Source organism: Acomys minous, assembly GCF_964271855.1.
Source record: "Acomys minous genome assembly, chromosome: 4".
In the NCBI taxonomy this organism is placed as follows: Eukaryota; Metazoa; Chordata; class Mammalia; order Rodentia; family Muridae; genus Acomys; species Acomys minous.
Genome location: NC_140486.1, coordinates 85,213,945 through 85,228,855, shown reverse-complemented (window position 1 = coordinate 85,228,855; position 14,911 = coordinate 85,213,945). Strand labels below are relative to the sequence as shown.

Below are 14,911 nucleotides of genomic sequence, written 5' to 3'. Positions count from 1 at the left end.
TCGGGATGTTCATACAGCCTCCAGAAAGTGGTGACTGTCTCTTGGTTTCATAGCTTGGTAGACATAAGAAACTCAATCGGCTGCTGAGCTAGGATATATGAGATGAAATTCAAACCCCATTCTGTCTGACTCCATACCACATGCTTCCTAATTAAGTGGCTAATAAAGCTTGGGAAGTGTGACGTTTATTAGAAATACGGCCTAGTAAGAATCAAGACTTTATAGGCACGGAGATGATAATGCCGCGCACATGGAGGGCGGTCTATTACACTGACTTCCTGTGCAGTTTGCTGTAGGATTTGTTGTTGTCTGCCTGACTAATTGTCCAAGATAACTCCGAGGCCTACTCCCTCCTAGTCTCATAGGTAAACAAAACAAAACAAAACAAAACAACAACCAAGAAATAACAACAACAAAAATCCTCCAAAACTCATTCTCAAGTTATAATACAGAATAGTTCTCTTTAAATATTATGCATTTGCTATCGATGACAACGCTTAAGAAATTCATCTTAGTTTTCCTAGTGAAAATATTATAACTTCTTAAAGCTATGATGCCCGATGGGGGATATGCAGACAGGACCCTTTGCCTAATTTCACCTTCTATTTCCATGCTAAGACGAAAATGAAGCGCTTCTGTTCAGAAGCCTGTGCCTAGCAGGTTGATTGGCAGCCTTCACCTGCTGAAAAGACTCAGACATCTTCTCAGATTTCAAAACCAAAGCAGACTCTCCTCTACAAAGAAGCCTGCAGCGAAAGCTCCGTGGACTTGCAGGGCCATGTGTGTGCCTGATATAATGTATGGTGGTAATCCACGTGCACAGCTCAGGGACGCTATTGATGTGAGGTGCTGTTTATGCTGGTTTCCTGGGACCATCCCTAAACCAAAAAGGCCAGTTCAGTACTTTTTCTATTTATCAGCCTGCTCTTCCGTTCATGTCAAATGATTCATTCGGTCCGAGCAGTGGCCCTCGGGAAACATCTAATGCGGAAGAAAACCCGAGGGAGCCAAGAAAGTAGAGAAAGAGCAGCTTTCGCCTCCAAGAGCGAGCTGCACCTATTTAGAATGACATATATTCACAAATAAGGCAAGGCCCAGGAATGCACTGTACCACAGGGACTCGCCACAGTCGCAAAGTCACAGGAACCTTGAGTTTCTCTGCGTTATGTGGTCTTTACCCTTTTGACGGCTTCGGAATAGATCCTGGAATTTTCTCCTGTTATTACAGTGCTGCAGAGTGAGGAAAAGGAGTCATTTTGGGCAGTTTCTCAGCCAGACGGCAACAAAAATCCATCTGTATGGCTCTCTTGAGGCATAAATACATTTATTAGGCTCTTTTATTATTGTCTCCGAGTATCCTTTTCAAGTGTGTGCTCATCCTCACACTGTGTTCTTTTAATATTCCCAAATAACGTGGACTATTGGGTGTGGGGGAGGGAACACGTCTGTTTAATTTCCTCTGTATAGTGTCTTGCACAAGGCGGAAACAGGTGGGCACTTAGAAAAACCATTTGACAAGAAAAAAAGGGATTCATGGAAAAGCCTGGTTTGCCCAGATTTTGACCAGTCAGAGGATTGTATTCACTTTTAGAGCAAAAATGCATAAAACCCTTTCTGTTAAATTAAAAACAAAACAAAACAAAAACACCATTCAAACTTATGATTTTATTTAAAAGCAAAACAAAACAAAACAAAACTGAAAACTACACACCTCTCGATTTTTGTTCTTCATTATGTGTTTAGGCTAAACGCTGGCAAAATCTCCTAATTGTTTAGCACACTTCTTATAGCCGGGGATTGAAGACATTGCACAACCACTAAGCAGCGGTGCCAAGTAACTGGAAAGCCTCCTTAGGATACACTCGTGCTAGTCACCCCCGTGTAAATACATCTCACTGAAATGGGACATGGAGAGCACCGTTTCTGTGACTGTACAGTTACACTGCTCCGGGGGCCAGCACTACAGTGCGCACACTAGTAATGCTCACTGTTGCCACGTTGGCTTTATGGTGGCACTCCTACCCATGCCCCCATGCTTATATGACTGAACTCAAAAGCCAAGTTTGCTTGTTGCCATGCTTGTTTCATGATGCAGACCTAATTCTAGGGTCCTTTAAAAAAAACAACCAAAAAAACTAAATATGTGTCATACCTATCAAAGTATATATGTAGCTCCATAATGCGAATGATTCTCTTAATTAAGAGAAGGTAATTAAATGACCAAGTATTTGCTCATCCACCACTGAGCCATAAGCTATGCAAAAAGACCTTCTGCTCCCACTCAGTTTAAACAGAACAAGGGCTTGCTCACCTGAGTATGTCACTCGCATTAGAGTGGCTGGACATATGCCACCCATTCCTGGGACTACAGGTAATATTGGCGCCTGGCTGAAGCCAAAGAAGACTATCCCCCAAACAGCCACTCAATGGAACAATTCCCACTGTACTTATCTTTACACATCTCGGATCTCCATCTTAATCCTGAGCCCCACTGTGATATTTGGCTTTATTGTAAAATGAGAAAAAGACTCTGGGTAGAGACAGAATGGCTAATGAAAGCGACTGCCTGTCATTAGCTACAACCTCCAGTTCTTAATTTTTTCCATTTTCTTCTAAGGACTGAGTTGAGTTCTATAATGAAAAACAGACAGAAAAAGAAAAGCCTTCAATTTTCTACACTACAATATAATTGTTTTTCTCATCTCAAGGAGGCAAAAAAAAAAAAAGTAATTTGACCTTTAAAACGTGTAGCTGGAAGGGTTATTTTTTTCAGGCTGTATGGAAAAAAATATTTTCCTACCACTGATTGAAAAGGGAAGGCGTTGCGGTTCTGAAGCGATGAGAAAGGAAATCCCCCTTCTTGTATCCCTTCTATTCACTTTGGAGGATGGGGTGCTGGAAGCTAGATTCTCGTGGTATTGTAGAGTCTGCCTTTGCCTCAAGGAGATGCTGCAGAGCATGCTGCATCCTCCTCCTCCACTAGGGAATCCTCTGCATTATCTTGGACCAAAGATGTCTTTGTTATAGGAGTATGGGAAGGAAAGAAAACCAGGGGAGAGGCCATACTGTGCATCCTTGGCTGCCTAGCAGCAGCCCTGGTCTCTCTCACCTTGTGCTCTTAGAAGCTTGACACTCCGCCCTGCAGCTGTGACAGCCAACTACATTGCCATACCAACTGTCTCCTGGAGGGAAGACATCCACCAGCTGGGAGACATCAACGGCTCTGGCTTCAGACTTACTGTCCCCTCTACAAGATTTATAACCAGTGATTTTCAACTATTACAAGATGCAAAACCACCTGGACTTGAAACTAAACAAACAAGTTTTCATTATCCATTCCTCTGCTGATGGATGACTAGGTTGGCCCCAATGTCTTGCTATAGTGAATAAGGCAGCAATACACATGGAAAATTTGGTACAATAGCAACAGTGAACATTCTATCTCTGCACACACACACACACACACACACACACATGAATACTCTTTAACCATAGAGAAAAAGATGAAATCTCAAAATCTGTAGAAAAAGCCTCGAGTGAACGGAGTCCTGAGTGACTGTATAAGCTGACATGAGCTGAGCTAACATATCACAGACTCCAGAGCCTAAGACCTAGGAAGTGATGGCAAAGCCTCCTCCTCAGGAGCTGAGGCTCAGCATGAAATAGCTGGTCCACGGGTGTTTGTTGACAGTGTGGGCAGGATCCGTCCACCATAGCTTTCTCCCACCTGGATGTTTAAGGCATCAAGACTCTTTGCCTACAGAGAGACTGGTCCTGCCAAACTGACTAACCCTGCCCCATTGCTCCAGATGTACACTACTAACCCTGATGCCTTGTTTATCCGTATGATAATTTCCCCTGACCCACATGCTCAATTGTATAATAAACATACTGAGCTTACGGGGTGCTGTGTGCGTTTCTCCATCAGAGAGTCCAGTCCCGACCCCAGCTTTCTGTCTGTGTTTGTCTTTTTTCCCCCACTTCCTCACTGCCACGGTCAAGTTCATCCCTGGGGCCATGTTGGATGCATTAGATTAGAATATATAGTATTAATGGAGAGCCTACAATCTCAGAAAGAAAAATACTAAGTGTTTTCCCTTACAGAAAGACACTAGCCACTGGACACTGGAGTTATGAAAGAGAGTCTAAAGCTAATTATTTTTCAGTCCTAACTGTCAGGATTTTCTGGTGGTAGGTAAATGCATATAAGTACTATCACTACTGAAAGTGCAAATTCCAGTCTGAAGCGACACAGCTTCCTCAGGATGGCTCCTCTGACTGTGTGGAGGCTCACTAAGATGTACAGGATTTGGGTCTGCTATGTTAAGTGTGTGATGGATTTTTATTTTAAACTCTTTAGAATCAAGTTGTAATTAAAACACCACCCCCGAAAAACCCAAAACAACAACAACAACAACAACAAAAGCAAAACAAAAAATAAGAAAGCAAGTAAACCAAGCAAACAAACAAAACTGATTTCTGGGACCATAGAAGTAACCCTGGGGGTAAGGCCTCTGTAGGAGATGGCCAGAAAGCCCTGTGAGTGTTTAAACTCTGGGTTCCATACACAAGAGTTTGGTATGGAAGTAAGTATTATAGCTAATAGACACCATTTCTCAGTAAATACTAAGTCGCTCATAAAGAGAACAATAAAAGGCCTAATAAGCACAGAAAAGCCATATTCTTAGCGTCGGGTGCCAATCCAGGCACCACACAAACGCAGCGCAACGGTGACAAGAAAAGATGAGTGTGTGGAGACGGTGACAGGGAGGGTTGGTCACCAACCCACGAGAGGAGAAAGGTGTCGCATGAAAACCTCCTGGAGCAGGCAAGTGGTCTTGCCTGGCTTCACACGCCTGCACTCAAGACAATCATGTTCCAATAATTTTACGCTATCTGGGCATTGAAGGAGCAACACCGGGAATAAGAGATCAACTGTCACTGGGCGATTCTGAGACACGGGGGCCTCACAGCTTCCTATTGGAAAGCCTCCTCGCGCTCACAGCCCGGAAAAGAACATAGCATTTAAATTGTCAAGGAGCTGCTACCTGGCTGGTGTGTGGCCCTCCTGCTGACTAGGGTGACAGTGTGTGCAGAAAGGCTTTGCCTAGCCACCAGCAAGGCCTCAGCTGCAGGGAAGGAGGATTTCAGAGGTGCCGGTAAAAGAAAAACTTATCTTAACACTGCTAGTTCTTCAACTTGGGCTCCTCACACTACAATTCATCTTTTGACCAGGGGGACGGGAATCTCCAGAGAGCGCTTGCTACACACAAGGGCGCCGTGTAACGTGTACTTTGGGTTGGAGAACGACACATCTTCACGATGAGGATGAGCTCATGAGCTATGGAAGGCCAGACAGTCTCAATGAACAAAAAGAAGGAAGGGATGAAGGGACACCATGGCACAGTGGGGAGCTCTGGTCTGCAGCGAGGAAGGACAAGGCATGAAGGAGGAAGAAATGCACTAAACGGTGGTGGAGAAAGGGGAAGTGGGCAAGAGCTGAGACTCATGTCTCACCTCCAGGCCTGGCCTGGGATAGACCTATCCTGTGTTGTCGTTTGAACATGAAAGGTCTTCACAGGATCATAGGTTTGAACACTTGGTTCTCCCCTGGCGGCATTTTGGGAGGTGGTGAAACTTTTTAGAGGTGGAGCCTTGTGGGAGGAAGTAGGTCACTCGGGGTGGGCCTTGAGGCTTTACAGCCTATCTTACTTCCTGTCAGCCTTCCGCTTCCTGACTGTGCATGTAATGTGCCCAGCTGCTTCATGGTCTTGCCACTGAGCCTTTCCACTCTGATAGAGTGCACCTCCTTCTTCACTGTGAACCCAAATAAACCACCTTATGGTACATCTTGTGCTATGTGGCATAGCGAAGAGAAAGGTAGTAAGTACAGCCCTACTCCAGAAAAACAACAACCAAACCAAAAACCAAAAAAACCAAGGCGTAGGGCCAGGGTGGGCCCTTTCTACAGAAGGCATGCTCGGACTGTCTTTTTTAGTTAAAATAAAACAGCTTAAAATGATTGGCCCGTCAATGCCTCAATCTCTACCTCATTAGCACCCCCACCCACCCTGCCACTAGTACACACACTGCTTTGCCAGCTCAGGACCAGCTCCCATCTTCCTTGGGAGTGCTCTTAATTAGATGTTAAATTGACAATAGCACCTAACAGGATTTTTATAGCTCTATTTTGGGATACTTTCTCTCTCGCAGCATATGGCAGAAATATTGAGTATTATTATACTTCCTTCATGTTTTTCCAATTTCATGTTTTATTGCTCATTTTAAGCCTTCATAATCAACTTGGACACACATACCCTGGGTTTGTGAAGGGAAACTAGACTAGTCTGCACACAAGGCAATTAAATCTGGCAGCTACGCTTCCAAAGAGTGGATATTTTCCAGCTGTGGTAGGAGGCCAATCGTACAGAAGAGAGGCCAGCTGTTTTATGTTAGTTCCTGATGTGACTTCTTCTGCTTTCATTGCCAAGTTTATCTTCTGTTCAGGCGTAGCGGGAGAGGATCGCGCCATCTTGGTTCCTCGCTTAAACCCCTCATTCTCTCTGAGAATGTGAAAATAGCCTATGTGTGCATGGCCAGTGAGCCACACATGACTGTGTCCTCTTCAGGAACTTGAGCAAGAGCACTTCCTGGCGTGCTTGGGAAGAATAAGAACCCAGCTCATTGGCCCTGGTGTGTCCTTAGTTAAGTCTGGAGACGTACAACAACCACTTCGTCCTGGCTTCTTATGAAAGTCACCATTCCCATGAACTCCATCAGGATTTTTGGTGGAATGTAGTCAAGCAGAACTCACGTCCCCAAGTTGGCACATTGGTGGAAAAGTGATCTTTTTTTTTTTTTATGTTTTACATGAGAGTTTCTATTTATTTCTAAAGGACGCACCAAACCTCCTGTTGAGTACTTGGGAGTTAGGAGAACTGTGTGATTCACAGTGGGGACCAGTGGGACTCACAGACTCTGAGGGCCACTGAGGGTCATACGAGTTACTTACTGTTTTACAATGAGCAATGTTTTCAGAAAGCCAGAGGCCATGGCCCATGTGTTCCAATCTATGACCCACCTCTAGTTGAGCCCAAGGTTTGGCTGTTATCTTAATTAGTGGTGCTAGGCACACAACTCCCTCTACTGTCTACAGTATGTGATTTCACCATCAAAAAGGAAACATCTTTTAAACAACTCTCCCAGGGCCTGATATTTTCCATGAGCACTACAGTTCCTAAAATCCATTCCTCAGCAAACAAGAGCGGAGGCTTTGTCTAAGTTCCTCATCGTGTTGGATGGGATGAAGCCTTATTTGAAGCAGGGGCAAAGTTTTCCACTTGGCAGAAATGCATTTAAATGGTTATATGTACAACTGTAGTTTGGTTTTATATTTAAGTCAGCACACACTTGTTGTGGGATCATTTTTTTATCAAGGGTTAGGTCAGAAAAGGAGGGCTGGAGTTTACTCGGCAGCCGCCACAGTTGGCAAAGGGTATGAACTACAAGTTTTCTTCTTTGGTTTGGAAGGCAAGTGCCCTTTCTGTCTTGAGGGTGGCTTGTCAGTATGGCACGGGTCATCTTCCCACCAGGTGACAGTGCAAGGGGCTTCTGGGGCAGAGGAACCCCACACAACTTCCTCAGGCACTGGCTTGCCCAGTCCACACGTTCACCATTTACAGGGAGTAAAAAGCTCCAAGAAACTGCTGTAAATTTCCAGATGTCTTGTGATCCATGTGCTGTTCGTTTTACGAATACTCAAAATTAAGTAAATACAAAAGCAGTTTTTACAGCTGGAGGAGGGGTGATCTGAGGTCACGGCTACACTTGGTTAGCTAGGGCTTGAGTCACTCAGACGGAAGGTATTACAAGGGGCTCTCAGAAGAAACGCTTACTTTACAATGCCACCCAGATGGGCAGGGCGCAGAAATCTCCAAGCCAAGAACTAATCCCCTCAGACCAACCAGGGCTGGCGAATGCAGACACCAGGAGCCAACCTGGCCACGGTGTATGTGTGCGTCATCTGAGTCTGCTTCTAGCCACACAAGCAGAGATTTCCTAGCTGTCCCTTTCCAGGTACACTCTGCTGCTCCTGGTTCTACACAGCTGTTGGGTGGTACTTAAAGTAACATGACAACGGATTTAGGAGAGACTGGACATGTCAGGACCAGAAGTCATGGAGACTTCTGTCTTCAATACTACAGTGTCTTTACCTTCTTTAAGAACTCACACGTGTCCTGGGAGTTGCTTTGAACAATTTAGCAACAGTCTGGTCAAGAGGAAAACCCCACGGATGCCCTGACTGGCTGAAGCTCATTCGCTCCTCTCAGAAGACCTGCAAGGGACTGAGAGACGACGGAAGGACACAATTTCCTGTCAAGTACCTGGTGTCTTCTGCACCCTTGGGATCTTGGATGTGGCAGATGGCTTAACATTCATGAATTTTAGATTGAGTTAGTGTGAAGCTTAATTCTTAGTTTTTTTCTTTTACAATTCCACAGCTTCTTCTAAAAAGCACATCGGTGTCAAAGCAAAGTCTTGGGATGGAAAAATATGCAGAAAACGTGATCAAATTCTAGTATCAGGAGAAGACAAGGAGATGTGAAGGGCAGTGCCCACGAACCTGGGTACCATGGTTGGGTGGCTTCTTCTGGACTGAGCACCGAGATTTTGGCCTGGATAACTGTAGCTCTTCAATTCTCAGCTGATGGGGTTGATTAGGACTCGCCCCGCTGTTGATGCAGTAGGAAGCATTGGACTTTGAACAGATAGAAGATCATTTTTCTTGCCATAGTGATTGTTGTAGGGGCTTACATGTGACCAAACCCAGCCAAAGAAAATTGGCCCTTGCCTTTTTTTTTGGAAACTACTTCCCCACCTTTGTGAGGGTGGGGTGGGGGTGGGGCTAAGGCTTATGGAGAAGCCAAGATGGAGGTTATCTGCTGCCACAGAAGTACCACTGTTTAAAAATGAAGTAAAAAAAAAAAAAGCAAATCTGGGAGAGTTTGGGAGACACTGAGAAAGAAAGAGGGGGAGAAAGGAAGGAAGAGACTAGACCCTGATAATATGATAATACAATTTGACTTAGAAGTAGATTTGCCTGAATGAATATTCTGGAATATTTATATACACCAGCTATGAAATTCTCTTTTGCCTTCAGTATGGTTTTTCTCACTTGAAACTGAAAGAGTCTTAAGTGATACACTGTGAACATTTTTCTCATTATAATAACAATCTACATAATAATAAATATTTCACTCCAATTCTGTACGTAAGAAAATGTCCAGGGAGCAGAGAAATGTTTTTCATTAAAACTAGAAGGGAGGGAAGGGCGGCACCCAAAGCACATCAGGGCATTATTTCTTTTTTTTAAAGAAAGAAAACAGGTTTATTAGGACACTGTGAAGGGCAGTGAGCTGCCAGTAATTAATTAATTAAGTAACACTAATGGTCAACCTCATAGGCTCTAGAATGGTTCGGAGACTTCTGGGCATGCCCATGAGATATTCTCTAAATTAACCAAGGCAGGAGGGCCCACTATACCCTGGTCAACACCATCCTATGGGCTGTGGTCCTGGACTGAATATGAGTAAAAAGGAGAAAGCAAGGTGTGCAGCAGCCCTCATCGCTTCTGCTCCCCGAAAGGGAACACAAGGTGACCAGCTGCTTCAGGCTCCTGCTGCCGCAGTCATAAGCTCCTGCTACGGGGGACTGTGTCCCCTCAAACTGTGAGCCAAAAGGGACCCTTCTTTCTTTCTTTCTGAGTGTTTTTATTTTTATTTATTTATTTATTTCAGTTTTTTATTAATTTATTTAGATTACATCTCAATTGTTATCCCCTCACTTGTATCCTCTCGTTCCTCCCTCCCTCCCTCTTTCACCCTATCCACTTCCCCTAGGTGTGTTACAGAAGGGGATCTTCTCCCCCACAATATGGTCACAGCCTATCAGGTCTCATCCTAATAGCCTGTTTATCCTTTGTCTGAGTGCTACCAGGCCTCCTCACCAAGGGGAAGTGGTCAAACATGGGGAACCAGAGTTCATGTCAGAGTCAGTCCTCGCTGTGTACACAACTGTGGAGAATGTCCTGGGCCCTGGCTAGATCTGAGTAGGGGTTCAACGTTTACTGCATGTATTGTCCTTGGTTGATGTAGCAGGTTGAGCAGACGCCCCTGGGTCCAGATCCACCCGTCATGATGTTCTTCTTGTGGGTTTCTAGGACCCTCTGGATCCTTCTATTTCCCCAATCACCCATATTTCCCTCCCCTAGAATCCCAATAGGATGTCCCTGCATCTATCCTGATCTCCTGGTAAGTGAAGACTTTCATGGGACATCCCTTTTAGGCTATCAGCCCGACTAAGATCAAAACTCAAGTGACACCACATGCTGGCGAGGATGTGAAGAAAGAGGAACACTCCTCCATTGCTGGTGGGAATGCAAACTAGTACAACCACTTTGGAAATCTATTTGGCGCTTTCTCAAAAAACTGGGAATAGGGCTTCCTCAACACCCAGCTATTCCACTCCTTGGAATATACCCAGAAGAAGCTCCAGCACACAACAAAGGACATATGCTCAACCATGTTCATAGCAGCCTTATTCATAATAGTCAGAACATGGAAACAGCCTAAATGTCCCTCAGCCGAAGAATGGATAAAGAAACTGTGGTACATTTACACTATGGAATATTATTCAGCTATTAAAAAAAACACACAAGAAAATCCTGAAATTTACGGGCAAATGGATAGAACTAGAAATGATCATCCTGAGTGAGTTAACCCAGACCCCGAAAGACACACATGGTGTATACTCACTCATAATGGGACCCTCCTTTCTTTAGGTTGCTTTTCTCACAACCGGGACAGCAGCCACCACTGCTTAGGACAAGAATGGCGCTGTCACCAAGCTCACCAAGTGAGACTGGGTTTTGTTTGTTTGTTTTTGTTTCTGTTTTTTGTTGTTTTTGCTGGAGGAAATTTAATGATAATAAGGGCAATATTTTGTATTTTAAAAATAGCTATCACATCACTAGCCTTTCATGGATGTCAATAGCCTTTAAAGCTTCCCTTTTGCTTTTCCTGCTTTGTTCAGGCTTTAGTCTCTACTCTCGATGTGCTATTAGGCCAACTGCAAACTGCAATGAGTTATGGGGTCTATCAGAGTTCTTCTTACTCAAATGGCTTTTTCCTTTTCATTCCCAAGATATATATTCCTGCCTGCAGAACTTAAAAAAAAAAGTCAGTGAGATAGTGGTTCTGTGGTGTTTATGTATTAAATAAACAACTTTTCCATCCGCTGTTTGTTATCGACTACAGGAGAAGCCCGTACACTTTGGATTTACAGCTGTGGGTCGCATTACTCACCAGTTGTGTAACTCAGCAAAAGCTGCTTTGATCTTCCTCACAGAACTGTCCACTTCCTCCTTGATCATGACGCGGTATCTAGTTAGGGAAACAGTGCAGCGCTGCAAATCCTTCACCGATTTCTCAATATTTGGGCCTAAAATTGATGCCAAGAGAAAAAAAAAAAGTCGTGTGATCACTGTATCTTTCTTTATGAGTTAAATGTAACAAAGCAAGCAACCCACGCCAAACAGACCTGTCTTTTGTTTTCTATGGAAAAACAGTTAGTAGGGGATGGCTTGTCTACCTCTGAGGATGCAGGGATGGGGTGGGGGCGGAGCCTCTGGCTGTGCCACCTAGGGCACACCTGTTGTTTTGTTCTTCAGAAAGAGCCTCTGGTCATCATGTTCCGTCATAAACTGAGCTATCTTCCAATACAAAGGCCGTTTGTGCTACGGGCTCCCACTGCACGTGGTTCAAAGCCAGCAGAGATTTTGGAGCAGGAAAATGACAGAGACCGGAAGAGGTACAAATGGGCTAGAGAGGACGGGCTGTGAGCGCCAGCGTCCTGAGCCAGGCCTGGAATTATAGCTCCAGCACTAAAGCAGCTCTTTGGGTATTCATCTCCCCTGGTTTCCTGTAACCCTCACCAGGGCAGAGAGCCTGCATGGCAAACAGACTGCCCTTATCTCAACGAGAACATGTTTCTTAAAATAAAGCACTCGCCCCCTCCTTAAGAAAATGGAGCTAGTATGCGAAACCAAAGCCAAGGAAATCCAACACAACTGAGGCTGGATCGGAAGGGCCTTATTTAAGTCTTGGAATCAGAAGAGAAGTGATTTAGCCTTTTCATTTGTAAGGCTATCATCTGAAAGTTCTAACACAGAGCTGTGTTCACACAGGGAAGAAGACAGCTCTCGAGGAAGGTCTGCCAAGCTGTGGGGTCATCTTCACCCACACAAACCTGGATTTCATGGGTCTGGGATGCACTAATTCACTAATTCACCTCGAGCTAACACTGTTTCTTAAGTGACTGCAGTAGGTCAGCAAACACTCATTCATCCACAGAGGCGCTGGGGGGCGGGGAGTAATTCTGCCTTGATACTCCAAGACCTTTGATTGACAGGGGAAGGACTGCTCTGTCTTTTCATTTTCCATTTAAGTGGAATGTAAGGGCTGGTGCGGGGTTGGGGGTGGGGGGGAGGTGGCAGGGGGCGGGGAGAAGAAATTCAATTCAATTCTTTGCTAAGCAGCAATTTTTGGAAAGTTCTGCCATCCTGGCATTTTTATGTGTGTGCAGAATATGTTGAATCATTTGTGCAAAAGAAATCACTTTACCTCTTTTCTTGGCCAGCTCATCTGGCTTTATTTCAGGATGAGTTGCAGGGGCATTGGACTTAACGGGAGATGTTTTGGCCTTAGGCTTGCTTGGGTTACAAGGCTGCCCAGCTGACCACTGTAGGCCATCCGACCTCTCTGATGGTCCATGAATGGGTCTGGCGTTCCCATCTAAGGACATTTTTGGTTGCAGTAGTCTGCTGCCTTCTGTAAAAGAACACCAAATAACGACTGTGAAGGGGTAGAGCAAAAACACTGATGGCAAAGTGATGGGGGAATGGCAAGATTTCTGGCTTTATTTACAGGCCGGCAGTAACGCTGTTCACTGCAAAGCACAGAAGGAACTGTTTTACTAGAACTCCCAGAAGGTTTGAGGTTATAGTGGAAAGGGCGTTGCATTTAGAGTTAGAAGACCCGTGTGTGTGTGTGTGTGTGTGTGTGTGTGTGTGTGTGTGTGTGTGTGGTGTATGTGTGTGTGTGTGTGTGTGTGTGTGTGTGTGTGTGTGTGTGTGTGTGTGTGTTCTAGGAACTTGTTTGCAGAGAGCTACGGACAAGCTATTCAATATCCCTGAGGCCTGCTTTCCTCACTTGTAACTATCTAGTGAGGTTACTAACAGGCTTGTAAGAGATGCATATGGGGGCTGGAGAGATGGCTCAGAGGTTAAAAACACTGCCTGCTCTTCCAAAGGTCCTGAGTTCAATTCCCAGCAACCATCTATAGTGAGATCTGCTACCCTCTTCTGGCATTCGGGTATATATGAAGGTGAAACACTGTGTACTTAGATAAATGAATAGTTAAAAAAAAAAAGAGATGCATATGGTTCCCCATCTTCCCTTTCTCTTATTCCAGTAAAACCTTAGGCAAATTTCAGAGTCAGTTCATACTGAAGCCATAAAAAATGTAACCCTCCCCCACCTCCATTTGTGCTCTGTGGTATTTCATTCTGGATTAATGAAGGCGGAAGAGTGATTGGGGATGGGGCAAGCATGAAGTGACAACAGGTACTATCATCGGTTCATCTAATTTATGAAGGGATTAAATCAGGACACATCGCGGCAATATCTCAACTATATTTAAAATCCCAAGCATTAGAGTCTCTCCAGATCTTTAATAGACGTGGCAATAAATTAACAGCACATTGCTTTTGGCATCTTTTAGAGGTAAAGTTCCTATGTAGTTATTGCAGGTGTGAATTAAACAGCATCTAAGAGTCTGAAAAGGAAATGTTTCACTCTTTAGATTTGACCATGGGGAACTCTGATATGAAAAAAAAAATGGTGGCTGGTGTGCCTCCGATGGCCAGCTTCACGGAGAAAGACGTATTATAGTGGAAAGAATGCATTTTGGCTTAGAAGACCCCAAATTCGGAGCTTTCCCGTATCCTGGACAGCCTTGTAGGAATGCTTTTGCCTTTCTGGCTGGCTGTGACTAATACACATACGGAGTGCTAGCCTCCTGTGAAGCCCAGCCTCCCTCGTCTCTCTCTCAGGCAGTCACCCACCCCCTGTTTCTTTTCGCTCCTTGTTTCTCTTGTTGCTTTCATATATTACATTTAACATAAGGCTTCTATGCCTGTCTCTCACCACTCCCTCACTAAGGCAATGACCCCCTAGAGGGCAGACACTGAGTCAGATTCGCTTTCTAAGCTCCAGGACTTGTGTCTGGTTCAATAGCTTTCTGTAGGACTGTGATTGAGTTAAAGTACACTTAAAATGATTTCACAGGAAAAAAAAAAAAAAGAAAGAAAGAAGCAAGGCACACCTTTCCCGACACTGTCACAAGCATTACAGAGACTAAGGGAAAGTGTGAGAGAATGCAATCTGGGTCCCAGACAATTTGATTTTAGACATTAGCTCATTTATGATAAATATAATTTGACTCTAGTAGAATCCATCATTCATAACCTATATGTCAAGGAGCTTTCCTGGACAATGAAACTTTACTGAAAGAGAAATCATAGTATACAATGACATGTCCAGAAAAGGTAGTGAACAGCTACGCAAACACTGTAAATAATGTTTCTTCCAGTAACGGACTTGATTGAGATGATAGTGTGTAGTTTCATCCTTAGTCACACTCATGTGCAGCTTCCCCGTGTCAAGCCTCAGTGTGAAATGGCTCTCCTTTGGTACTGTTCACACAGCAGGTTCTGAAGGACCATCTCCAGAGATTCTGAGTCAGCAGTGAGCCCAGTGTCCTGTATCCCAGGTGGTTCTGATGGAGTGGAGAT

The 14,911-nt window shown here is 44.4% G+C and overlaps 1 protein-coding gene across 13 annotated transcripts in view; it reads right to left on the bottom strand.

Moving 5' to 3' along the window:
• SPATS2L (spermatogenesis associated serine rich 2 like) overlaps positions 1–14,911 on the bottom strand; it is a 177,676-nt gene that overhangs the window by 31,523 nt on the left and 131,242 nt on the right. For all 13 annotated transcript variants that reach the window (XM_084780103.1, XM_084780107.1, XM_084780106.1 and 10 more), the window contains 2 exons: positions 12,681–12,887; positions 11,364–11,499 (listed from right to left, as the gene is read on the bottom strand). In XM_084780103.1, coding sequence (XP_084636229.1) covers positions 11,364–11,499; positions 12,681–12,887 — 343 coding nt within the window. The remainder of the gene's footprint in view (positions 1–11,363; positions 11,500–12,680; positions 12,888–14,911) is intronic.